General features: G+C 40.2%; 2 protein-coding genes across 4 annotated transcripts in view; one reads left to right on the forward strand and one right to left on the reverse strand.

The window, feature by feature from the left end:
• drc4 (dynein regulatory complex subunit 4) overlaps positions 1-27,981 on the forward strand; it is a 155,752-nt gene that overhangs the window by 24,866 nt on the left and 102,905 nt on the right. The gene's annotated exons all lie outside the window — the stretch shown is intronic.
• On the reverse strand, positions 1,203-27,981 carry LOC148977331 (uncharacterized). Its single transcript, XM_089135402.1, has 4 exons — positions 23,134-27,981; positions 22,946-23,037; positions 2,509-2,543; positions 1,203-1,262 (listed from the first exon to the last, which is right to left on the reverse strand). The coding sequence occupies exons 1-3, from the start codon at positions 23,421-23,423 to the stop codon at positions 2,521-2,523; spliced, it is 405 nt and encodes a 134-aa protein (XP_088991528.1). The 5' UTR covers positions 23,424-27,981; the 3' UTR covers positions 1,203-1,262; positions 2,509-2,520.

Raw genomic sequence — 27,981 nt, forward strand, 5'->3', positions numbered from 1 at the left:
TATACTTATATACAAATAGAATTTAACAGCTTAAAGCTATTTTGTGTAAAGGCCCTTTCACACAGGACGCAGCAGTTGCGAGTGTCTAGTTCATTTTCAATAGGATATGTGTGGAATTTGGCAAAACGTGGGCAGTTTCATTGGTGGCGTGGAGGCACAGCACTAGTGGTGCTCACCAAATATCCTGCCACTTTCACGGGTCTTCTCGCCAAAGATAAAATATTTGCATCAGCTTTAACCAATCATCGAACAAGTTATTAATAGGTTTTGAACCATATAAATTTGTCAAGTTCTTGTACCAAATTATGACAGTCTCCCTGCTCTTCCTGGTTCAGGAGTTTCATGTACACATTTTGTTCTATTTTTTTCTTTTGTGCATGAGCATATACATAAGAAGATTTTGCAAAGCCCTGTTTGAGTCAGTTTAGCCTAAAGATAATACATATATATTACAAAATTCATAAATTCACAGCACAATTCACATTTACAAAATCCAATTTGTAAATTCAAAACACAATTCATAAATACACAGGTAAAAGCTTAAATATTTCCTGAAATGCTCACACAAATGGATCTTACCTAGAGAAATTGATGTATTTATCAAATTCTTGAATTAATTCCCATCACAAATTTATGAATGAGGTTACATGTATGGATCGTTGAATCTGCATTTGCAAATCGTCACACATGCATGTGCGGTAGTTTTGAGACCAGGTTAAGATTTATAAATATATTTTTTCGGAGGATGTTCTGTTTAGCCAATTGCAGTGAGCAATTTAGCTCAAAATACCCCACAGAAATCTTTATATAGCATGTTACTAAATTGTCACTAAATTGAGGGTGATCAAAAAGGCACCGTTTTTGTTTCTGTCCCTTTAAATGAAAATGAGCTGCTGCTCCCAGCACAGAGGGCGTAGCTACAACAACTTTTGTCCTGAGCAGCTTCGATTACCTCACACAGACGCACACTGAAAATTTTAAAAAACTTTTAGCCTTTTATGTTCAAACTGTAGTCAGACAGACTCAAGAAGATGTGACAACAAGTAGAATGCAACAGTACATTTATGAATGGTTACTTGATGAATTTATATAGCTTATGTGTAGTTATCATCAAGTCATTGATTAGCATATTCTGTCATGATAATCTATAAATCGTGTTCCTGGGGGTTTATGTAAATTTCAGGGTTTGTAATGTCACTAACCTGGGAGAAATGTTGTGTAGTCTCTACCAGCCAATTGTTGCAGTCCTTAAAAAGTGATTTCTGTAAAAGAAAATATATCCTTTGAACTTTGAGCGTTGTAACTTTGCAGATGTTGTTTATGCTCAAACAGCAACATTACACACTTTTTTTTAAATATATTTATCAACTTTTTACCAACATATATTATACACACACCCAGAACAAAAATACAAAATACAGTATAGACACATATTGATGTCTTTCGCATCATTACAACTTAGCATATCTTAATTTGTACAGGACTCACATCCTCAAGATTAATGAATTAAAAAAAAAAAGAATTAAATGAATAAATAAATTTAAAAAAATTAAAATAAAAAACACATACAAACTATTAAGGCCTCCTAATACAAATACATCCTATAATCTCGCATATCTTCAATTGTCTCTTTAAACAGGTCACTATCCTCTTTCTCTATGAAGGATCTAAAGGGATTCCAAACATCTTCAAAAGTCTTACCCTTTCCTTTAATAATATATGTTATTTTCTCCATTGACATATTCAGTACCTTCTCCCTGAGCCACCTTTTTATGCTAGGTGGTTCTAGATTCTTCCATTGTAATGTAATGAGGCGTTTAGCTTGTAAGATACACATAGAAATAAAGATAAATTCCTTTGATTTAAGCTTAGGATACAAATGCAGTAGAAAAAGCCTTGGTCCAAAAGGAAGACTCACATTTATAATTTTACCAATCATATTTTGCACTTCTTTCCAGAATTTCTATATTTTTTCACATTCCCATATACAATGGAAATAGGTACCTTTACAAACATTACACTTGGGACATGTATCTGGTATATTTTCATTAAATTTGTTTGATAATACTGGAGTTATGTAAGCACCCATAAGCCACTTATATTGCAGCAACTTTAATCTTGTATTGACTGTTTGTACTTGAGCATTTTGACAAATCTCACTCCATTCATCTAGTGTGATCTTTTTATTTTAACGGGAGTTTTCATGAGAGTTCAGAATTCAGTGAGCTTTTGCCAGATTTAGCTCCTCATGTGTTCTCATAGGGGAAGTATAAAGTATATACAATAGACAGAATGGATACTGTGTCGCAGCAATTTCCTGTATCTTTATACTTATTCTTTGTAGGGAGCAAAAACTAAAAATAAGAAAGTTAAACGACTGTGAATGACAAACTTTATTAACTTTTCTTAAAAGAAAATAAAAGTGCTAAGAATAAGGAAATATACACTAGTTACAGGAATAAACTTACACATATAATAAGGAAAATGAAACGTAACCTCTATACATACCTCTTACAAGGATCATGGGGTGACTCCTTGTGGTCCTGGAAAGTGTAAAATTAAGTCCTTAACAAGAGCCAAAACAGCACTGTGCTCCCAAATGCTGTGGGCATACACTCACATTTAGGTAATAATTTTACAAATGTCATTGATTTAGCAAATAACTTCAATAATTACTTTTACTCTATTGGTGAAAAACTCTCTAACAAAATAATTCAACCTCAGGGTATCTCTTTCAACCATTACTTGCAGGTCACTTATATCAATTCCGTTTTTATGGAACCAACCAACTGCAATGAAGTCTATAAAATCATCACAAATTTACAAAGCTTGTACACTGCTGGTGAGGATGAAATTTGTAGTAAAATTCTGAAAGCCATAGCACTTGATATCATGGAGCCAACTAATTGACTAATTGATCTTTCTCTGCTCTCTGGAATTGTGCTGAAAGGGGCAAATATTGCAAGAATTGTACCAGTATTTAAATCTGTGGAGACAAATGAAATGAGCGATTATCGTCCCTATATCAATCTTGCCTACAATCTCTAAGGTTTTAGAGAGAGTAGTCTACAATTGCTTAAATGGTTACCTTGATAACCTAAATATTATTTCTTCATCCCAATATGGATTTTGGAAAAAAAGTACTAGAAGAAGTAGAAGTACTAGATCTTTTCTATCTTCTAGTACTAGAAGTACTAGAAGATAGAAAAGATCAATGATGCCATTGATAAAGTCGACTGTGGTATTGGAATTTTTAATTTTTTTAATTTAATTTTTTTATCCAAGGTGTTTGATACTATTGATTTTCACATCTTATTGAATAAATTGCATCATTATGGAATTAGAGGACTAGCACTTAGCTGGTTCACAAGTTATTTATTTGGTAGACAGCAAAATGTAAATATTCATTAGCAAATTTCCATAAGCAAACCCATTAAATGTGGAGTCCCCCAGGAATCCATTTTGGGCCCTCTCCTCTTTATATTATATATAATTGACTTTGAAAATTCCACCATGGTTTTACACAACGTTTTATTTGCTGACGACACAAATTTATTTATGTCACATAAGAGTCCAGATGAATTGGAAGAAACAATAAATAAAGAGTTAAGAAATGTAGATATTTGGATTCGGTGTAATAAATTATTTCTTAACATCAATAAAACAAACTACATTGTGTTTCATTCTAACAAAAATCAAATGGATAACAAGCATGTTTGTCTTAAAATAAATGAACAAATTATTGAAAGAGTAACCACTAAATTTCTCAAAGTATTGATGTTAAAGACTAGAATTTTTAGAATGTTTACACTTCAAATGCCATATTGATCAGTTAATAAAAAATATGTTTTATTTTAAAGACTGTTTTTTAAAGTAAGACATTTTCTCCCCCAGTCAGCACTTCTCACCTCATATAAAACTTTTTTTGAGCCCCATTTAAACATGTGGTGTAACACTTTTACCAGCCACCAGAAAAAAAATACAGACTTTACAAAAAAAAAATTAAACAGGCATTAACGTGGTCTGAGCCCAATACTCCACTCGTCCTCTGTTTCGTCGCCTTGGTTTATTAAGGCTTACCGAATATAATGTCTTTCATAATGCCTGTACGATATTCCATGTCATTCATAGGTTAAATTACCGATTGTGTGAGCTTGTTCCAGTCGTCCCCATCACGCATATGACACAAGGAAAAAACATTTAATTACTGGCAAAAAAAACGACAACTAAAATGTACGAACCTGTGTGTAGTTTGTAAGGGACCACAAATTTGAAACGAGTTTGAAGAAAATTTAAAATTGTTGCATTCTTTCTACATTTTCAAGAAAAATCTCAAGGAAAAATTTAAGGGTTGAAATATGTGCCACCCGAAACTGAATTTGAACCATATATATTTGAATTTGAAGTTATAAAGTTAAATAATTGCATTGAAAAACTGAATTTGAATCTCATAATTTGAAATTAATTAAAATTGAATTTATTCATTTGGAACTTAAGTCCAATAATCTTCACATTCACTTCTCACAATTCAGATTTAGTTCTCAAATTAAATTTCAAGTTACTGAGACAGACATCCGGGTAGTTGGAGGATGAAGGAAGAGCAATCGAGCGCAAATCAATAGATAGCATTCATTAGCGCACAGGACTCCTCTTGGGCCAATCAGCACCTACGTTTTGGAGCACAGTACTTTACATTTACATTTAGTCTTTTAGTCATTTAGCAGACACTTTTTGTCACAGACTAGAAGGACACAGATGGATGAGTGTACAACCAGGTTTATTGAGACAGGTGATATGGTAGACAGCTGGTAAGTATATATGGATAAAGTTCGGTAATGGAGCGGGAAACAGTCTGATAATGTATTTCTTATCTTGAGCAGGGCTGGAAGATGGAGAGCTGAGGCAGCGGACGGATGACCAGAGGAAGACCGGGGACCAGGAGCGGATGAGAAGCAGACGGGGCTGAAGTAAGCGGGTAAGTATTCCTTGAAGTAAGCAGTAGAGTAGCGGGAGTCTGTAGCCGATGTGTCGACGCAGATGGATCCGTGACAGTACCACCCACCCCCCCCACGGCCAGCTCCAGCTGGCGGACGGGACCAACGACGGGGACGACCACGGCTCCGGGGCGCTGGACGATCTGGATGGATGGTGTGAAAGTCCTGGAGTAATGAGGGATCCAGAATGTCCTCCCGGTTGACCCAGCATCTCTCCTCAGCACCGAATCCCTCCCAGTCCACAAGATATTCCAAGCGGCCGCCCCGTCGTCGGGAGTCGAGGATTTCATGGACTCGGTAGATGTTGTCATCTTCGGGATCCGCAGGAGGAGGGGGCACCTCCGCAGCACCAGACCCTGGGGAAGAAGGAGTGAGAGGGTTAGTGTACGGTTCGAGCAAGGAGACATGGAAGGTGGGTGCGATGCGGTAGTGAGCGGGGAGTGCCAGCCGGTAGGTGACGGGGTTGATCTGCCTCTGAATCGCGAAAGGACCGATATATCTGGGACTCAGCTTCCGACAGGGCTGTCGGAGACGGATGTCCCGGGTGGAGAGCCAGACCAGTTGTCCGGGAAGGTAGTGGGGGGCGTCGGTACGGCGAAGGTTGGCCTGGTTCTGGTGTCTCCGAACAGCCCGCTGGAGGTGAGTATGGGCTGAGTCCCAGACTCTCTCGCTCGTCTGGAACCAATGGTGGACTGCTGGGACGTCAGATGGTTCTCCTGACCAGGGGAATAGTGGAGGCTGGTAGCCGAGTATGCACTGGAATGGGGTGAGTCCGGTGGTGGTTTGTCGGAGGGAGTTCTGTGCATACTCGGCCCAGGGTAGGTAGCGGCTCCAGCAGTCCTGGTGGTCGTGGCAGTATGACCGCAGGTATCTCCCTATCTCCTGGATCTTCCGCTCAGTCTGGCCGTTTGACTGGGGATGGTATCCAGAAGTGAGGCTGACGGTCACTCCCAGAAGGTTGAAGAATGCCCTCCACACTCGAGAGATGAATTGAGGTCCTCGATCGGAGACGACGTCCTCGGGGATTCCAAAGTTACGGAATATGTGTTGGAACAGCGCCTCTGCTGTTTCAAGGGCTGTTGGCAGACCCGGAAGGGGAATTAGTTTGCACGCCTTGGAGAAGCGGTCCACTACTACCAGAATGCAGGTGTGGTTGTTAGACACGGGCAGGTCGGTAACGAAGTCCACTCCGAGATGGGACCAAGGTCGAGTGGGTATAGGGAGAGGGACCAGCTTGCCTTCTGGGAGATGACGGGGAACCTTGGCCATGGCATAGACTGAGCATCCTCTGACGAACCGGGAGACGTCCTGGGCCATACCCGGCCACCAATAGCGCTGTTGGACGAGCGAGAGAGTGGATTGGCTGCCTGGGTGTCCAGAGCCCGGAGAGGTGTGTACTGAGTCCATGAGGGACAGGCATAGACGGGTTGGGACATAGACCCGTCCCTCTGGACCTCCCGGCGGAGCAGGTTCGAGTTGCGTGGCTTCGGCGATGTGGTCATCTAGGCTCCATTGGATGGGGCTGACAACCACGGCTGGAGGGAGAATGGGTTCAGGCTCGGAAGAAGGTGTCTCAGGTTGGAACTGACGGGAGAGTGCATCTGCTTTTACGTTCTTTTCACCGGGGCGATAGGTGACTGAGAAATTAAAGCGAGTGAAGAACAGGGCCCAACGGGCTTGACGGGGATTGAGCCTCTTAGCATCCCGGAGGTACTCGAGGTTGCGGTGGTCAGTGATCACCGTGAACGGGTGTTGGGCTCCCTCCAGCCAGTGCCTCCATTCCTCCAACGCCAATTTAATGGCCAGTAACTCCCGGTTGCCGATGTCATAATTCTGCTCCGCCGGGGACAGTTTCTTGGAGTAGAAGGCGCATGGATGGAGTTGAGGTGGATTCCCCTGCCGCTGAGAGAGGACCGCTCCTACCCCCGAGATGGAGGCATCCACCTCGACGAGGAAGGGCACGGCGGGGTCCGGAAGGGCGAGGGTAGGAGCGGAGCCAAAGGCTGACTTCAGGGCTTGGAAGGCATGGGTGGCTCGGGTGTTCCAGGACAGAGACTTGGCCCCGCTCTTGAGAAGGTCGGTGAGTGGAGAACTGATGGGACTGAAGTTCTGGATGAAACGGCGGTAGAAGTTTGCAAATCCCAGAAAACGTTGAAGCTCCTTTCGGGTGGTGGGTTGTGGCCAGTGGAGTACAGCTTCCACCTTCCTCTGGTCCATGGTGATTCCGTGTGGGGTGATGACGTAACCGAGGAAGTGGATGGTGCTTTGGTGGAATTCGCATTTCTCCAGTTTGAGGTAAAGATGGTAATCTCGAAGGCGTTGGAGCACTGTCTGAACGTGGTGGATATGGGAGGCCAGATCGGGAGAGTAGATGAGGATATCGTCAATGTAGATGACGACGAACTGATTGAGGAGATCGCGGAATATTTCATTCATGAAGCCTTGAAAGATGGCGGGTGAGTTGGACAATCCGAAGGGCATCACGAGATATTCGTAGTGCCCTGCGGGGGTGATAAAGGCGGTCTTCCACTCATCACCTTCCCGGATTCGGATGAGGTTGTAGGCACTACGAAGATCGAGCTTGGTGTAAACGGATGCCCCTCGGAGTTGTTCCAGGGCTGCTGGGACCAGAGGAAGAGGATAGCGGAATTTAACTGTGGCTTGGTTGAGGATACGGTAGTCGATGCAAGGGCGCAAGCCTCCATCCTTTTTGCCCACGAAGAAAAAACTCGAAGCGGCAGGGGACACTGATGGTCGAATGAATCCGTGATCGAGAGCCTCTTGGATGTACTCCTCCATGGCCTTCTGCTCCGGGATGGACAGAGGGTAGATCTAACCTCGCGGTAGGACCGCCCCAGGCAGCAGGTCGATCGCGCAGTCCCATTGCCGATGTGGGGGTAGAATGGTGGCGTGACGTTTATCGAAGACATCGTGGAACGCCCGGTAGGGAGAGGGGATCTCGGGAGAAGGTTCCACTGGTGGGCTCTCCACGGAGGTGGTGGAGAGCGGAACGGGCGGAGTGGTGGAAGGAACTGGGGTTTTCGTCACGGAGGACAGACAACGCTGGAAACAGTCATGACCCCACCGTAGAACCTCGCCGGTGGACCATTGAATATGAGGCAAATGGGTCTCCAACCAGGGGCGTCCCAGGATGATCTCAGCCGTCGAGCCCTCCAGCACCAGAAAGGATATCTCCTCCCGGTGGAGCCAGCCGATCTCCAACCCCAGGTCGGGGCTACGATGTCCAACCCGGCCGCGTCCTAGTGGTTGTCCCAGAATGGTTTGAACTTGAAGTTTATGAGGGATGGTTCGTTGCCTGGTTTGTAGCCGGTTTAACGTGGACAGGGCGATGAAGTTGGCCGCTGATCCGGAGTCGATCAGCGCCTGGACTGAAATGGAACGGTTCAGATAAGTGATAGTGGCCGCAGTGAATTTCAAGGAGGAGATGGGCAATGGTAACTGGACCGTACTCACAGCTGGTCGAGGAGGGCGGACGGGACAGGAGGCGAGCAGATGACCGGAGGCTCCACAGTACAGACACAGCCCGTTGGTGATGCGACGATTTCTCTCGGATACTGGCAGATGAGTGGTACCGACTTCCATGGGTTCTGGTGCTGGAGGACTGTGGTGGCGGGGCACAGGACGAGGAGGTGGAGGTGCAGGGCTGTCGAGCTGGCATGCAGTGCGTCGCTGATCGATGCGGATGGATCGCTGGATGATGCTCTCAATACCGACGTTGTCGTCATAAACCGCGAGCTGGAGGCGGATATCAGGATGTAGACCATGACGGTAGGCGGTGATGAGAGCAGACTCATTCCAACCGAGAGTAGCGGCGAGGGTGCGAAATTGCAGCGCATATGAGGCGACGGACGATCTCCCTTGTCTCAGGCGGTACAGCTGATCCTGGACGGAGATGGAGTGGGCTGACTGCGAGAACACCTCGGTGAAATGGCCGGAGAAATCGGTGAATGTCCGGGTAACTGGGCCTCGATCTTTCCAAAGGGCGTGAGCCCAGTTGAGCACTCGGCCTCGCAGGAGTGAGATGAAGAAGGCCACTTTCGATCGTTCAGTGGGGAAGGATAACGGGTTCATCTCCATATAGAGCTCGCACTGCAAGAGGAAGCCGCTGCACTTCTCCTCCTCGCCTGAGAAGGGCCATGGGACTGGCAGAGGCAGATGCGGAAGAAGTGGTCACGGTGGATGTGGCGGGTGCTGAAGCGCTGGTCCGGGGAATGGTAGGAGTAGGTGGGTTCGGTGTAGCGCTGGTGCTCGGGGTAGATTGCTGCATTTTGTTGGTCTGGTCTTCTGTCACAGACTAGAAGGACACAGATGGATGAGTGTACAACCAGGTTTATTGAGACAGGTGATATGGTAGACAGCTGGTAAGTATATATGGATAAAGTTCGGTAATGGAGCGGGAAACAGTCTGATAATGTATTTCTTATCTTGAGCAGGGCTGGAAGATGGAGAGCTGAGGCAGCGGACGGATGACCAGAGGAAGACCGGGGACCAGGAGCGGATGAGAAGCAGACGGGGCTGAAGTAAGCGGGTAAGTATTCCTTGAAGTAAGCAGTAGAGTAGCGGGAGTCTGTAGCCGATGTGTCGACGCAGATGGATCCGTGACACTTTTATCCAAAGCGAGTTACATCAGAGGACTAAATCAAACAAGTCATTGTGGAGAGGCAATAACACCACAAGAAGTGCTCCAAATGCAAAGTTCAAACATTGCTCAGAGTAGTATAAACCAGGCAAGTAAGGATTTTTTTTTTTTAATTAAAGTGCTCACGGAAGAGTTTTCAGTTGCCTTTTAAAAGCTGTCAGGGATTCTGCATTCCGGATGATGATGGGTCCTACACCACAATGATGAAGACCTACACCACAAAACTAGTTGAGGATAAATTATTTAAAATTGGGGAAGTCCAGCATTATGGACATGACATTTGCAGTCAAAACTTGAAATAAAAATTCTCAGAAAATACATGCATTGAAACGTATATAGGCTATTTCCTTAAAGGACAGACATTAGACAAATATCAGTCTATGTTTTATTTTTAATATTAGGGAAAAGACACACATTCATGCATGACAAAAAAAAATAGGAGGCAAAATATATTTTTTTGTAATTCTGTTAATTACACTGCGCAAATCGGATGAAGAAGGGTTGGCATTTTAGTTTTCGTGTTCGCATTTATGAGGAAAAAACAATGTTACAGATGCGACCGCTCTGAACTGGCACAAAAAGTCTGTTTTAAAACTTTAACATAGTCTGTTGCCTTTAAGAAGTAAAATACACTGTAATACAACTGTAATACAAGCCTGACTGAACATGTAACGAGTAGAATATTACTGAAAATTGATTAGTAATGCCTTACACTACTGCGTTACAGCAAAAAGTAATATGTTACTGTAATGTATTACTTTTGTAATGCGTTACTCCCAACACTGGTGGCAGCCAGTGTTGTGCAAGTTACTTCCAAACTGTAATACATTAGGTATTACTTGTTACTGTTATTTAAAAGTAATTCATTACCTTACAATATTACTGTCTCAGAATTGTAATGCGTTACATTACTCATGTATTACTTTTGAGTTACTTTCACCAAAATAACTAAGTAGTACTTAACTTTGGGGCTGTAACGATATGCAATATGAAACCGAAATCGCGATTCGCCACACGACTCAGATCCACGAACCTACAGAATCGCGACAAACCTCTTCCAACTCCCAGCGTTATTCTCCTTACCGTCCAGATCCAATGCTGCCTTATCTTAAAATTAGGCTATTTTAGTATTATTTGAAGTTAACATTATAAAATACGTAGACCTACACCACAAAACTAGTTGAGGATAAATTATTTAAAATTGGGGAAGTCCAGCATTATGGACATGACATTTGCAGTCAAAACTTGAAATAAAAATTCTCAGAAAATACATGCATTGAAACGTATATAGGCTATTTCCTTAAAGGACAGACATTAGACAAATATCAGTCTTTGTTTTATTTTTAATATTATGGAAAAGACACACATTCATGCATGACAAAAAAAAATAGGAGGCAAAATATATTTTTTTGTAATTCTGTTAATTACACTGCGCAAATCGGATGAGGAAGGGTTGGCATTTTAGTTTTCGTGTTCGCATTTATGAGGAAAAAACAATGTTACAGACGCGACCGCTCTGAACTGGCACAAAAAGTTTGTTTTAAAACTTTAACATAGTCTGTTGCCTTTAAGAAGTAAAATACACTGTAATACAACTGTAATACAAGCCTGACTGAACATGTAACGAGTAGAATATTACTGAAAATTGATTAGTAATGCCTTACACTACTGCGTTACAGCAAAAAGTAATATGTTACTGTAATGTATTACTTTTGTAATGCGTTACTCCCAACACTGGTGGCAGCCAGTGTTGTGCAAGTTACTTCCAAACTGTAATACATTAGGTATTACTTGTTACTGTTATTTAAAAGTAATTCATTACCTTACAATATTACTGTCTCAGAATTGTAATGCGTTACATTACTCATGTATTACTTTTGAGTTACTTTCACCAAAATAACTAAGTAGTACTTAACTTTGGGGCTGTAACGATATGCAATATGAAACCGAAATCGCGATTCGCCACACGACTCAGATCCACGAACCTACAGAATCGCGACAAACCTCTTCCAACTCCCAGCGTTATTCTCCTTACCGTCCAGATCCAATGCTGCCTTATCTTAAAATTAGGCTATTTTAGTATTATTTGAAGTTAACATTATAAAATACGTAGACCTACACCACAAAACTAGTTGAGGATAAATTATTTAAAATTGGGGAAGTCCAGCATTATGGACATGACATTTGCAGTCAAAACTTGAAATAAAAATTCTCAGAAAATACATGCATTGAAACGTATATAGGCTATTTCCTTAAAGGACAGACATTAGACAAATATCAGTCTATGTTTTATTTTTAATATTAGGGAAAAGACACACATTCATGCATGACAAAAAAAAATAGGAGGCAAAATATATTTTTTTGTAATTCTGTTAATTACACTGCGCAAATCGGATGAGGAAGGGTTGGCATTTTAGTTTTCATGTTCGCATTTATGAGGAAAAAACAATGTTACAGATGCGACCGCTCTGAACTGGCACAAAAAGTCTGTTATAAAACTTTAACATAGTCTGTTGCCTTTAAGAAGTAAAATACACTGTAATACAACTGTAATACAAGCCTGACTGAACATGTAACGAGTAGAATATTACTGAAAATTGATTAGTAATACCTTACACTACTGCGTTACAGCAAAAAGTAATATGTTACTGTAATGTATTACTTTTGTAATGCGTTACTCCCAACACTGGTGGCAGCCAGTGTTGTGCAAGTTACTTCCAAACTGTAATACATTAGGTATTACTTGTCACTGTTATTTAAAAGTAATTCATTACCTTACAATATTACTGTCTCAGAATTGTAATGCGTTACATTACTCATGTATTACTTTTGAGTTACTTTCACCAAAATAACTAAGTAGTACTTAACTTTGGGGCTGTAACGATATGCAATATGAAACCGAAATCGCGATTCGCCACACGACTCAGATCCACGAACCTACAGAATCGCGACAAACCTCTTCCAACTCCCAGCGTTATTCTCCTTACCGTCCAGATCCAATGCTGCCTTATCTTAAAATTAGGCTATTTTAGTATTATTTGAAGTTAACATTATAAAATACGTAGACCTACACCACAAAACTAGTTGAGGATAAATTATTTAAAATTGGGGAAGTCCAGCATTATGGACATGACATTTGCAGTCAAAACTTGAAATAAAAATTCTCAGAAAATACATGCATTGAAACGTATATAGGCTATTTCCTTAAAGGACAGACATTAGACAAATATCAGTCTATGTTTTATTTTTAATATTAGGGAAAAGACACACATTCATGCGTGACAAAAAAAAAATAGGAGGCAAAATATATATTTTTTGTAATTCTGTTAATTACACTGCGCAAATCGGATGAGGAAGGGTTGGCATTTTAGTTTTCGTGTTCGCATTTATGAGGAAAAAACAATGTTACAGACGCGACCGCTCTGAACTGGCACAAAAAGACTGTTTTAAAACTTTAACATAGTCTGTTGCCTTTAAGAAGTAAAATACAGTGTAATACAACTGTAATACAAGCCTGACTGAACATGTAACGAGTAAAATATTACTGAAAATTGATTAGTAATGCCTTACACTACTGCGTTACAGCAAAAAGTACTATGTTACTGTAATGTATTACTTTTGTAATGCGTTACTCCCAACACTGGTGGCAGCAGATAAAATGCCAGAGCACTGTGGAGCATTTTCCTGTTCTAATCGCCGGACCACCGAAAATAGTGCTTTTCACAAGCAAGTCTTAACATTACCGTACTATCAGTTGTATTTTGTGAATAGAATATTACCAGATAATCGAAAAGGAGCAAGGATATTTGCTATTACTGTCCTGAAATCGTTGTGAAATTCTGTTAACTGCATCAGCCGGTGTTCACCCGGCATGGAGAGGTGGGGTAACTGTTAAAGTAATAATTACAAGAGCTTCTAGGTTATCAGATAAGCATTCAACTGCCCTGTTGTATAGGTTATTTGTGTTTGCGCACATCAGGAAGCAACGTAATATACACGCATGACAGCGATGCGCAAATTGAGTTACCCCTCCAACTTCTAGTTTTATTGATAACCAATATCTTATCACATGCGATTTGGCTATTGATATTACAGAAGTCCTGTGGTAAAATTACATTAACTTACTCCATCTACCCTTGTAAAGTTAATCCGAATAGGGCTTTAGTCTCGACATTTTCCCCTCCCACATCCACATACAATAAAAAAGGTATAGGCCGCTTAATGTGGTCCGAATTTAATTTTTAGAAATTAAATTACTGATGCAAACACGTTGAAAAGCTTCTTCTCAATTTTTATTACAGGTGGCTGCGTTCGGTGGATTCGGTGGCTGCGTTCTGTGTGTGTGAAAGTGTGTGTGAGAGAGAGAGAGAGAGAGAGAGAGTGTGTGTGTGTATGTTACTAAAATTAAAATATCTAATTAAAATATCTTACTTTACTGCTACTATCTGTTTCTACTTCTTTATTATATTTAAAGAGTTCAGATGCAAAAGCCTCTAAGTGCCATTTGAAATTTTCTTCTAAAATAATCATTTTTATCAAGCTTGTATATTTAAGTTCAGTAATTTCACTTAAATGGCAATGAAGATTACCTATTAATTGTCATTTAAGTGAAATTACTGAACTTAAATATACAAGCTTGATAAAAATGGTCATTTTAGAAGAAAATTTCAAATGGCATTTAGAGGCTTTTGCATCTGAACTCTTCATTTATAGTGTGTGATTTATAAAATACATTATATCCTCTCACACATATTGTGTCTGGTCACTTTATATCTTATATCAGAATATTATATTACTGTTAAACCTACAATAGATATTAAAATACGCCGAACCATGTGTCCTGTATCATAGCTACATGAATGACCTTTGCAGCAAAAAAAAAAAGCGTGAAAATCAGTTCAGTATTCAGTGAGATATGAGTAATTTAATGCGCTGACAGCTCATTTCACCTGCCATTCAGATTACACTGAGTGGAGCGGATGACCAGTTTAAGATGGCGGCTCCAATTCTCGTCCATGCCAATAGGCAGTAGCGGCCGATAGGGCGTCTACCTATTTGATGTCTATGGGTAGATCATTCCACCAGCATGGAACCGTGAATGAGAATGTTCTGGATAGTGATTTTGTAGCTCTTTGTGATGGTACAACGAGCCGTCGCTCATTGATCGATCGTAGGCTTCTGGTAGGGATGTAGACTCGTAGCAGCGAGTGAAAGTAAGAGGGAGCTGAGCCAGTGATCGATCTGTAAGCAAGAGTCAACGCCTTGAACTTGATGCGAGTAGCGAGTGGCAGCCAGTGCAGAGAGATGAACAGAGGAGTGACGTGGGCCCTTTTGGGCTCATTGAAGACAAGACGAGCCGCAGCATTCTGGATCATTTGTAGAGGTTTAGTTGCACTAAATGGAAGTCCAGCCAAAAGAACATTGCAGTACTCAAGCCTAGATATGACCAGGGCTTGGACAAGAAGCTGTGTCGCCTGCTCAGTTAGGAAAGGCCTGATCTTCCTGATGTTGTGCACTGCAAACCTGCATGATCGAGCTGTCTTTGTGATATGGTCTGAGAAGGTCAGCTGGTCATCAAAGATTACACCGAGATTTCTGACCGACCTTGAAGGGGTGATTGAGGAAGAATCTAGCTGGATAGTGAAGTCGTGCTGTAGAGACGGATTGGCAGGGAAGACGAGAAGATCAGTCTTAGCTACACTCTAAAAAGAGATGTGTTAAAAAACAACACACATCATGTGTTGATGGTATTTTGACACAAGTTGTGTAGTTTTTAACACACAATGTGTGTTAAAATGTAACTGGATAGAATTTTAATGGGTGGAGGGAAGTTTGTGTTTATGAACCTAATTAGAGGTAGTATATTTTCTATGGTATCCCATAACAAGCTCTAAAATAAATGAAACAAAACATTACAATAAATAAATAAAATCTTAATTCATAAAAAACTTCAGATTAATGAGTGTTTTTGGCAGCCAATCACATCATGCCTCGGTTTCAATGTTTTTTTTTTCAAATGCTGATTTCACTTGTTATTAATAACTAATTTATTATAACAAACAATTTATTTCTGTCAGACGTCTACAGAAACACTTATTGAGAATTACCAGGTTTTGTGTTGACGATTCATTAAATTTTTGTTTTGATGTCACCAGAATCGTGATTAGTGGCAGCTTTATTTAGGCTCTTGACCCTTCACTCTTTACCATTTGTTTCTCTGTTTGCTGTTTCTGTGTATTTATATTGCACATCTGAAACAGTTGAAATTATCTTGAGGAAAAAGATCATTAAATGATCATTATTCAACATGATGTTTTTTAACATAGCAAGAGAAGTTTAATGTTTAAGAGATAACTTATATTTGATCACTTATATTTGACTACAGATACTCAGTGTTTACATGATATTATGGTGTATGTTACCTTATGTTATAATTCTTTAAAAAATATGTTTAGAGATAGTTTAAAGCTGCAGCAGAAACTAGTCAAATACAGACATCAAGAATCAACATATGACTCTCAACAATGGTGGCAAAGCTTCATGTCTCTAGTACAAAGCTCATCCATAAGTCCCAGCATGCATTGCGGCATGAAACTTTTCGTTTGTCACCATTATTGAGATCCATACGCTGATTCTTGATATCTGTGTTTGACTGGTTTCTGCTGTAGCTTTGAACTTTTTTTTGTCATTCTGCACTTTTGGATAGCTGGATGTAATTTCACAAAACTTTCAGAACTAACAATACATCATTAAAATAAAGCACACCATCCATATACTCAAAAACTTGATCATAACTTGCTAATTATGACATCATCAAGAACCTTCTGATCATATTTTCTGACACTATAACAGATGTATTTTATTAAAATACAGTTACAGCTGACAGAGAAACACTAAAACAAGAGTAAAGGGTCAAGAGCCCAAATAAAGGAGCCATTAATAACGATTCTGGTGACTTGAAATAAAACTGAAATGAAACATCAAACCTCTGTTAATTCTCAATAAGAGCTTGTCTATATAGATTAATGATGTTTAAAACATCCAAATGTTCAAACAAACTCTATTAAACATCACTGGACTACATAAACACAAGTTACCAATACGTGTCAGTGTTCATCCAAACACTTCTGTAAGCACACGGGAAGTAACTCTGGCAAATACTCTCCGACTACAGTCACATGTGACGCATATCTGACACAAGTTGTGTTACTATAACACATTAGTGTGTAAAAGGTTTCAACAACACACTGCTGCTGTCTAACACATTAGTTGTGTTAAACGTAACACAAAATGTGTAATCCTTATAAACACAGAGATGTGTAAAGAAACGACACAGGTTGTGTGTTAAATTTGACACAACATGTGTTGTCCTTGAGTAAACACACTACATGTGTTAAAATCTACAAAACGGGTTAAAATCTACACAACATGTGTTAAAATCTACACAAAATGTGTTGTCCCTGAGCACACACACTACATGTGTTAAAATCTACACAGCATGTGTTAAAATCTACACAAAATGTGTTGTCCCTAAGCACACACACTTTATGTTTTAAAATCTACACAGCATGTGTCATTTTTAACATCTCTTTTTACAGGTTGTGTTATTTACAAAATCATTTTATAAGAGTGCACCAGTGTAAATAAAACTTATTTACACACAATATTTTGTCAGTTGCTACATTTTAATCTAATTCAAAGTGCAAACTTAGTGAAATCACACTCCCTGTGTTAAGAACAATAACACACTGGTTGAGTTAAAAGTAACACAAAATGTGTTGTCCTTAACTAGACACACAGGTGTGTTAAGATATAACACAGGTTGTGTTGTTTTTAACACATCCATTTTAAGAGTGTAGGTTGAGCTGCAGGTGATGTTCCTTCATCCATGCCGAGATGTCCACCATACAGCTTGAGATTCGTGCAACAACTGTAGGATCATCTGGTTGAAATGAAAGGTAGATCTGGGTGTCATCAGCATAGCAATGGTAAGAGAAACCATGTGCCTGTATGATGGGTCCCAGTGATGTGGTGTAAATGGAGAAGAGGAGGGGTCCAAGCACTGAACCCTGGGGAACCCCTGTGGTCAGTTGATATGCTTTGGATACCTCGCCTCTCCATGCGACTCTGAAGGACCTACCTGTGAGATAGGACTCAAACCAGTGGAGGGAAGTTCCAGTGATGCCCAGTGATGAGCGAGTGGACAAGAGGATCTGATGATTCACTGTGTCTAAGGCAGCAGACAGGTCCAGGAGGATGAGGTCTGATGATTTGGAAGCAGCTTTTGCGATCCGCAGGGCTTCTGTGACTGACAGTAATGCAGTCTCGGTTGAATGCCCTTTCTTGAAGCCTGATTGGTTGACATCCAGCTGGTTGTTCAGAGACAGGAAAGATGATACTTGGTTGAAAGCAACTCGTTCAAGTGTTTTCCCAATGAATCGGAGATAGCCCTCGCGATATATTAAGCTGTTAATAACACAGAATCGAACAAAAATAGCCCTACTGATAAATACCTCAATAATAAAATAGAAAATAGAGAAAAAAAGAAAGGAAATAGTCCTACTATTATCTATCTACTACTCTAGATCAATACAAACTGAAACAATAGCAGAACTGGATATAAGGAGAATCTACTTGCGCGCTCTTGTCGCTTCCACAGTCTTACCCGTTTGTCCTGGTGTTCTGCTTGAAGTCCCCGAACTTATCAGTTTTCGGGGCTTTCTCAGCCGAGCAATTAACACAGCACCCTCAAATAATCTGAAAATGGGTGACAAATCGAAACTAGTCCTTAGCCAGTGACACACTTAAGTGCTATGCAATTTAGAATGCAATATTATGCCAACGCGCTAAGAGTGGGACGAGTTTAATTAAAAACAAAATTGAGAGAAGGTAAAAATTTAAAAATAACCCTGAATCGAAAAATAGCCCTACTTTGTGATAAATAAACTGTTAAATTAATATCACCACAGAATCGGAGATAGCCCTCACGATAGATTAAGCTGTTAAATTAATAACACAGAATCAAACAAGTCAAAATAGTCCTACTGATAAATACCTCAATAATAAAATTAGAGTATCCACAGAATCGAAAATAGAGAAAAGAAAAGAAAATAGTCCTACCTAGATCAAAACAAACTGAAACAATAGGAGAACTGGATTTAAGGAGAATCTACTTGCGCGCTCTTGTCGCTTCCACAGTCTGACCCGTTTGTCCTGCCCTTTACCCGCCATGAAACAAGGAAGAAGTGCTTGCCTGACTTGCCGACTGGCATGAACACCATGGATTCGGCTGAGACAAATACGATCAGGCCCGGATTGGCTAATCGGGAGCACCGGGAGAATTCCCGGCAGGCTGGTCTGTTTTATTGGCCAGGAGGGCCGGTGTTGTCACGGCACTGGGTTGAATGCTTTCCCTATAGGCTCCAGTCACAGAAGATGCAATTTTTCTGCAGTTCTTCTCTTTATCGCTGGGGTTGTGATATGCTTTTGAGTAACCATTTAGGCTATCATGTTCCCACATTTCGACCAGCAGTTCCTCCATCTCCGTTAGGCGTGGGAGGGGAAATCGATTCTTAGATGCATCGTGATGCGGACGTCAAGTCAAGTCAAGTCACATTTATTTGTATAGCGCTTTTCACAATACAGATTGTATCAAAGCAGCTTCACAGTGAAAACATGAAAGTAGTACAACACAGATCAATAATATTGCTAAACACTAAATAACTAAATAACCCCAACTGAGCAAGCCCAAAGCAAGCCAAAAGCAAGGCGACAGTGGCAAGGAACCAAAACTCCATCAGATTGGATGGAGAAAAAACCTTGGGAGAACCCAGGCTCAGTCGGGGGCCAGTTCTCCTCTGGCTTACATTTATATTGTTTATATATAAATAATAAATATAAATATTGTTTATGCATAAAACGGCGCCATAACATATCGCAGGCGTTGAGTTGTCTCCTCACAGGCGTTGGTCCTCTCATCGCAGGCGTTGGGGCATCCGAATCCCCGTGAGAGGCTGGAGACAAAACTGGACCTGACGAACGCCATTTTTCTCGGGACAAGTGTGTCCTGAGTCAGAGCCTCGGACCGTATCGGGAAGGCTATTCCAGAGTTTTGGAGCTAAATGCGAGAACGCCCTCCCTCCTTTAGTGGACTTTGATATCCTAGGAATGGCCAGAAGCCTTGAATTTAGTGATCTTAAGGAACGCGGTGGATTGTAGGGCGAAAGAAGGTCCGTTAAGTACATAGGTGCTAAACCATTTAGGGCTTTATAGGTTAGTAGCAGTATTTTGTAATTGATACGGAACTTAATAGGTAACCAGTGTAGAGATGATAAAATCGGTGTTATATGATCATATTTTCTTGACCTAGTAAGAACTCTAGCAGCTGAATTTTGTACTAACTGTAGCTTGTTTATTGAGGATGCAGGACAACCGGCTAGTAAAGCATTACAGTAATCTAGTCTCGAGGTCATGAATGCGTGAACTAATTTTTCTGCATCAGAGATAGATAGCATGTTACGTAGCTTAGCAATGTTTCTAAGGTGGAAAAAGGCTGTTCTTGTAACATATGAAATATGATTTTCGAAAGACAAGTTGCGGTCTAGTATAACACCCAGGTCTTTTACTGTAGTGGATAAAGTAACAGGACATCCGTCTATATTAAAGTTGTATTGCGAGAGGTTTTGAGAGTAGTTTTTTGGACCAATAAGTAATACCTCCGTTTTATCTGAATTTAATAGCAGGAAATTACGCGTCATCCAGCATTTTATATCTTTGAGACACTCTGTCATTTTAGATGAGTTAGTGTTTTCATCTGGTCGTGATGAAATATATAATTGAGTGTCGTCCGCGTAACAGTGGAAATTAATTCCATGTTTTCTTATAATATTACCAAGTGGCAGCATATATATTGAGAATAGCAGAGGGCCTAAAACCGATCCTTGCGGTACTCCATAGTCTACTGACGTTATCTTTGATTTTTTCCCATTTAAACAGACAAAATGATAACGGTCCGATAAGTACGATCTAAACCAGCTTAATGCCTGTCCCTGAACACCAGTGTAGTTTTGTAGTCGATCCAAGAGTATTTTATGATCTATAGTGTCGAACGCAGCGCTAAGATCAAGTAGGACTAGTATTGAGATACGGCCTTGGTCAGAAGCTAAAAGTAAATCATTTGTAATTTTAACTAGCGCAGTTTCTGTACTATGATGCGGTCTGAATCCTGACTGGAATTTTTCATAGATATCATTTTCTTGCAAAAAAGAGCACAATTGAGCGGACACAACTTTTTCTAGTATTTTGGACATAAATGGAAGATTTGAAATGGGTCTGTAATTTGCCAAGTTATTTGTATCTAATTGCGGTTTCTTAATGAGAGGTTTTATTACTGCCAGCTTGAATATTTTTGGAACATGACCTAAAGATAAAGACGAGTTAATAATATTGAGGAGAGGCTCTTCCACTACAGGTAATAGTTCTTTCAGTAGTTTAGTGGGTATTGGATCTAATAAACAAGTTGTTGGTTTAGAAGCAATGATAAGTTTATTTAGCTCCTCCTGTCCTATCGTTGTAAAGCGGTTTAGTTGTTCTAGAGGGGCCATAATTGAAGCTGAATCATAAGACACCATAGAGGATTGTACATTTATAATTGTGTTTCGGATGCTTTCTATTTTCTCATTGAAGTAATTCATAAAATCATTACTACTAAACTGTAACGGTATATTTTGCTCTGGTGATGTCTGTTTATTTGTTAGTCTAGCCACGGTGTTAAATAAAAACCTTGGATTATTTTGGTTATTTTCGATTAGTTTGCGGAGATGCTCAGCCCTGGCTGTTTTTAGTGTCTTTTTATAACGTGACATACTGTCTTTCCACGCGATTCTAAAGACCTCTAAATTAGTTTGTTTCCATTTACGCTCTAAGTTGCGAGTTTCTCTCTTGATAGCAAGCGTAGCACTGTTGTACCATGGTGCTTTAGTTTTCTCTCTAACCTTTTTTTAATCTAATTGGTGCAACAATATCTGATGTACTCGTAAAAATGGTGCTTAAACTGCTAGTCATTTCCTCTAATTCATCTGTTTGTTTGGGTTCACTTAGCAGCTTAGATAGATAAGGTAAGCTATTTCATGGCCTCCTAATCATCCCCATATACACCAATTGGCTTCATCACTGTCTCCTCTCCACCAGTAAGCTGGTGTGTGGTGAGCGTTCTGGCGCAATATGGCTGCCGTCGCATCATCCAGGTGGATGCTGCACATTGGTGGTGGTTGAGGAGATCCCCCCTTCTATGTGAAGCGCTTTGAGTGTCCAGAAAAGCGCTATATAAATGTAACAAATTATTATTATTATTATTATTATTATTTGAGAATCCATCTATAGTGGTTGGAAGGATTGTTCTGCCTGGTCTATAACGTGGCGCAACATGACATATTTCAGCTGTACGTATTATGCAAGTCACCATGTTATGATCAGTGACATCATTGCTTTGCGGTATAATATCAATATCAGTTGGATCGGTTCCATATGATATAATTAAATCTAGTGTATGATTTAGACGGTGAGTGGGACCACTGACGTTTTGTTTGACCCCAAAGGAGTTTAATAAGTCTGTAAACGCAGCCCCTAAAGCATAATTTGTATTATCTACGTGTATGTTAAAATCTCCAGCAATTATTGCTTTATCGACGTTCACCAATAGATCTGAGAGAAAGTCTGCAAACTCTTTTAGGAATTCAGCATATGGCCCTGGAGGTCTATATACAGTAGCCAAGGCTAGAGATAATATGGATTTCCTTCTTACATCTAAGAGCGTAACATTTAGCACAAGTACTTCAAATGAATTAAACCTGTGACCTGTTTTCTGAGTAATATTAAAAATATCTTTATAGATTGTTGCAACACCGCCGCCACGACCGATCAGGCGAGGCTCATGTTTATAACAGTATCCTGGCGGAGTAGATTCGTTGAGACCGAAATACTCATTTGGTTTAAGCCAGGTTTCAGTAAGGCACAGAACATCGAAGTTATTATCTGTGACCATTTCATTTACAATAACCGCCTTAGGTGTGAGCGATCTAATGTTTAGAAGACCTAGCTTTAGAAATTGTTTTTGTTCACTGATATTTATATTTTCCGGTTTGATTACAATAAGATTTTTGCTAGATCCTGCACTAGTTTTATTATTTGGCTTCACTAAACGAGGAATAGACACAGTTTCTATGTAATGTTCCACACTATGCATATTAGTTAAGTTTGGACCGCAAAGGCTGTGATTTGGACTTTGACTTACTAGTCATCTGGTGCGTAGCGTCTTGGAGATGTTGTCCGACAGCACAGCCGCTCCGGCTGGGATGGAATCCATCTGCACGGTACATCCTGGGTCTTTCCCAAAACAGATGCCAGTTATTTACAAAGAGCAGCTTCTGTTCATTACACAATGACATTAACCAGTAATTTAATGCAAATAGTCTACTGAACCTTTCCTGTCCTTGTCTGTACGTGGGAAGCGGTCCAGACACGACGATCGCTGCTTTAGGCGCTGTGCTGCGTACCGTCTCGATCAGGCTCCTGTAGTCCTTCTTCAGAACCTCCGTCTGCCGCAGCCTGATGTCTTTCGCTCCCGCGTGCAGCACAACAGCTCCGACGCGCTCGTCCCCGTTCAGGATCTCGGGAACCTGTGCAGCGACATCAAGAACACGAGCACCAGGAAAGCAGTGAGTGCGCACCTTACCTTTCCCCGAAGTAGTAGCGCGGACGTGACGGACCATGGATGTGAATGATTCTGAATCAATTTACAAATGTCAAAAATAGATTTTCAAAAAAAAACTTTTTTTAGATATACATTTATAATAACGTAATATTGACGGAACGCAAAAAAAGGAACTCTGAAGCACGGAAGTGCAGCCGGTCTGCCTGTGGCGTGCACATAACAGAGACGCGATGGCTGAGCCAGAAAATCTAAAAATCCTCCTCGTTAGAAGCTGACGTTTGTAAATATTTTGACTTCTATGAAGTTGAAGGGGGAAAGGAGCTGGAGAAGAGCCACACTATTTGTAAGCTTTGTAGAATAAAATATTTCGGAAACATGACAAATATGAGAAGCCAAATGACATTTCCACACAGAGGAGGAAAAACACTCGGCTGTACCGGTCACTGTCATATTATTAATTTACTACAAGTATGCTTCTAGTTCAGGCACACATTTGTTTTCCTGATGGTTATTTGCAGTGTTAATAAAATATATTGTATGTTAATTCTTTATGGGTCATTACTTTGTACTTTTAAGGAAAAAACACACACAAAAAGATTCAGATAATCGCTTTAGCATCGAATCGCAGGCCTCTGAATCGTAATCGAATCGTGTGGTGCCTAAAGATTCCCACCCCTGATCTCTGTTACAGCTGCTTGTTGTTGCCAAATTTCTGTCTCCTTGTAGACTTGTCTCTCATTGGCTATTGTGGAAGTTCTCACGTAATTATAATTATAATTATAGTCAAGTCAAATATATTTGTATAGCGCTTTTCACTATATAGATTGTATCAAAGCAGCTTCACAGTATCAATCAAAACATAATTACAATGTTCGTTTCTTAGTGGAAAAACATCCATGTTATAGAGCTGATCAATGGTATTACTAATTTGGTCAATTCAAATTAAAATCATATAGTCGTAATCATTCAGATTTTAAATCCTAAACAGCAAACATGTTTTATATTGTCGGGGCGGCCTCGATGTGTTTGCGAGCAGATTGTGAGGTTTACGATTTGATCTGTAAACGCCTCACATTGCAAGATAATCTGGGCCGAACATCGGAACCAACCAATTCCCTAGATGTGATTTATTTTTTTTATGTTTGTCTGGGAGGGGTAAAGTGGGCATAAATCAGCCTTAAACACCTGTAGTCTGGCCTAGACTTTAGTGATTATAAAGGAAGGGTTCTTTTGCTTTCTGTTTTCTGCAAGTTCTCTTGATTTCTGTTTATTGTGCATTCACAATCTCAATACAAGTTTAGTTTTTCATGCTGCTAAGTTTATGGATTGACAACTGTATTTAAATGTACAGTTGAAACTGAAACTGCGGGACAGTTTCTAAAAGTGCTTAATTCAACAGTTTTTGACTGTACCAAGAACCACAAAATTTTAATGGTATTGGTAGCGATTACTGAAATTTTTGTACTGCGACAACCCTAGTGTCAAGTGGATGGAAAGTTTATATGGACAGGCCCTCGACCCCTTAATTTTGACCTGAAATCAGCTCTATATACCACAGTGCAGCACTATTGTGATGGATAGATTGTGCTCAATTTACACCCACACCACACAACTCTAGTGTAAGATATATTAAAGCTTCAGTCCGCAACTTTTTCTCTTTGTCGCCATCTCTGTTTGAAATCTGCAATTGCAGTTATTCGCAGAATTATCATCTTTACGTGGGTTGTAAATCGGCATGAAACAGCGCGGATGAACACACTGTGTTTTGATGGGAGTGCTGCTGTCAATCACCGCGCTGTGTGGATACTGTCATACAGAATCACAGATTCACTTTTTGAAAGTTTGACCAACATAAGAATTTTCACCGGAAAATGTCTTCTGAACAAGTTAGTAACATCCACTTTTGTTCTGATCAACTAAGGGAGGGAAAGCATTTGACATGATAAGCTTAGTTAGATTTAATCAACGCGATTTACAACAACCATGCAAATTGACCCTTCACTAAGCCATGCCCGAAAACCGCCACTGGCCAATCATGTCTTAGCAACCGTAACTATGCACGGGAGGTCTGGCAAGCTTTCGAACGAGGGAAACATGCTGAAGCATTGTGCGTATGGATTGTGCAAATCTGATACCGGTATACTAAAAGTTTGGACGGGGGAGAGGAATTGTTTTCCTTCCAGAAAATCTAAAAGCCAAGGGGAGAAATGATTGACGTGATCTAGCATCTATGTGCGAGACCCATTCACAACTACTGGTAAATGTCGACATGCTTAACAAAAACACCTATATTGCTTGGAAATATTGACAGTTCTTTGGTCATAATGATAACGTAAAATAAGACGATTAAAGAGACAAGACAAAGGCTCACTGACATACTTTAAAATATATTTCAGCATTTTGTTAATCGACGTCCTACTAACGTTACCCCTTACTAAGTAACTTAACCCAATCCGATCGCGGCTCTCCCGGTATTAGTGTTATTCCACAAGATTTATTGATAAGCTGTTTGATTTATAATTATTAAGATTATTTTCACATACCCTGCTGTGTATGAACATAGCTGTTTGTTACTCAATTTGTGTTTCCCATTTGAACGGTCAGCGTATGAGGCACTGCTGATTGCGCTGGGACTATAACGGCTTTAACTTCAATTTTTAAGAAATTATTCTCTAATCGGTTGCATATAATGCCGTGAATATATCCCTCGAATGCATACTGTAGTCCCTTTTGTCTTGCTCTCTCAGATATTTCACTTGTTCGCCGAAAATTACTAATTATCTCATTGAAATGTCTGATACCGGGTGCATCCACACTATAATAGATGGGCCAGCCGCGAAAGCTTGACAGGCGTAGCAACAGTAACTAGGGAGGGCGGGGCTTAGCGAAGGGTCAATTATAGCCTACTTTGTTCTCAAATTGTTCATGTTAACAACATCAGCATTGCGTGACTATGTTAAATTTAATGTGTTTTATGGTTACCTGTGTTGTTCAGAATTCATATTCTCCATAATAGCAAAACGAGAAAGGCACAACAAAGGAAACTCCATAATTGTGTGAATGAAGAACACGTACTGTTACACAATTGAACTATTGAAATGTCTTAGCCTACTTGTTCAGCAGAAAAAAAGCCGTCTCTTCTTCCGTTTTGGAACCCCTTCAAAACACGGAGTTCACGCACTTTTCAAAAGCCCCGCCGATGTTTCTTTCTCTTTCTCTAGCCACCTTAAATCCGAAGTACGAAGTCTTTTGGGTTTTATAACTGCTGAATCTCCATTTGACACTGAAGATTGTTGTTTGGATCTTTCTGGATGCCATTAGTTTAATTATGTAAAGTGCTGCGAGAAAAGCCTATTCATCTCCTCACGCGCAGTATAGCCGGCTAGCCGAAACTCCTTCTTTATGTGTACAAGTGTGATGTGTGGTAACTTTTTCCTTTTAGAAAAGTTAGAAGCTGAGGAGACCAGGAGACGATGGACGTTTTCCAAGCAGAAGTTCTTTATTGCTGGTAGCTGCAGTCATTTCAACATCGTCTAACTAAGGGAAAGGTTCCCTTGTAATTTATACATTTAGAGGGGGAGGAGTTTACATAGGGGTGGAGTCACTCTGAAACAAAGCATGCAAATTAAGTAGGAACACACCCTACTCTGAGGGCATTACCAATCCAATTGAATCAGCATAACTACTCAAATGCTGATAGTGGCCAGGAACTGGTTCCAAAGAGCCATCCCAGAGCCTTAAAGACAAAAGGTGGAAGTCTCCCCTATAGCTAATCCAATCAACCTAAACGATTTAATCTCTAGGCTGAAAGGTGAGAAAACAGGACTATCAGGAAAGGAGACTCTTGCTGGAGACTCAATAATCATCTAAAATCCGTCTACTAAACTTTATCAGTTTTTATACCATTGGAGTGGAAACCTAAATTAAACATTTGACAAATTTGTATTCCTTCAGACGTAATGACGCAAAGACATGCTTAAATTTCCTGCAGAAACCCACCAGTACCACTGGAATTAAAATCATTATTACAAGCTAACCGTTTTGAATCTAGCTATGGCAAGCAGATAGTTTTGACCACTAGCAGAATATGATTTTTTATATAATTATTTTGGATTACTTTTAATTTAAAAAAGGTACGGACTGCAGCTTTAAGTATTTTAAAATTATAATAACTGCATAATACTTGTTGCTACCTTAAGTTGACTGTTTTTGTTATAGTCATAGTTTATTGTATTGGTATTTTATTTGTTTTTGTAATTTGTGCTTCAAACTAATTAATTAGTAAAGCTGCAAGCAGCAATGAAAGGGCCCTCACACCCATGCTATTGCCACCAAGTGGCTTTAGGAAGACTTTGGGCAATGTGCTTTTAATTATGTAAATTTAGGTGGAGTATGTCAAAGTCAGTTTAAAAAAAAAATCTTTTGGATTATAGGGATAAAAGCATGCATTATTACTGAGACAAGTGTTGCTAGCATGTTTAGAACTCAATGGCATATTTAATATGTTGGTAGTACTACATCACACTGTTAAATGTCACTTCTTGTTACCAGAAGGTGGTGCTATAACTATATTTTGGAATGTAGATGTCTTTAGACCAGGACGATTATACAATATG

Source organism: Pimephales promelas, chromosome 10 (genome assembly GCF_988280905.1).
Source record: "Pimephales promelas chromosome 10, fPimPro1.hap1.1, whole genome shotgun sequence".
NCBI classification, from domain to species: Eukaryota; Metazoa; Chordata; class Actinopteri; order Cypriniformes; family Leuciscidae; genus Pimephales; species Pimephales promelas.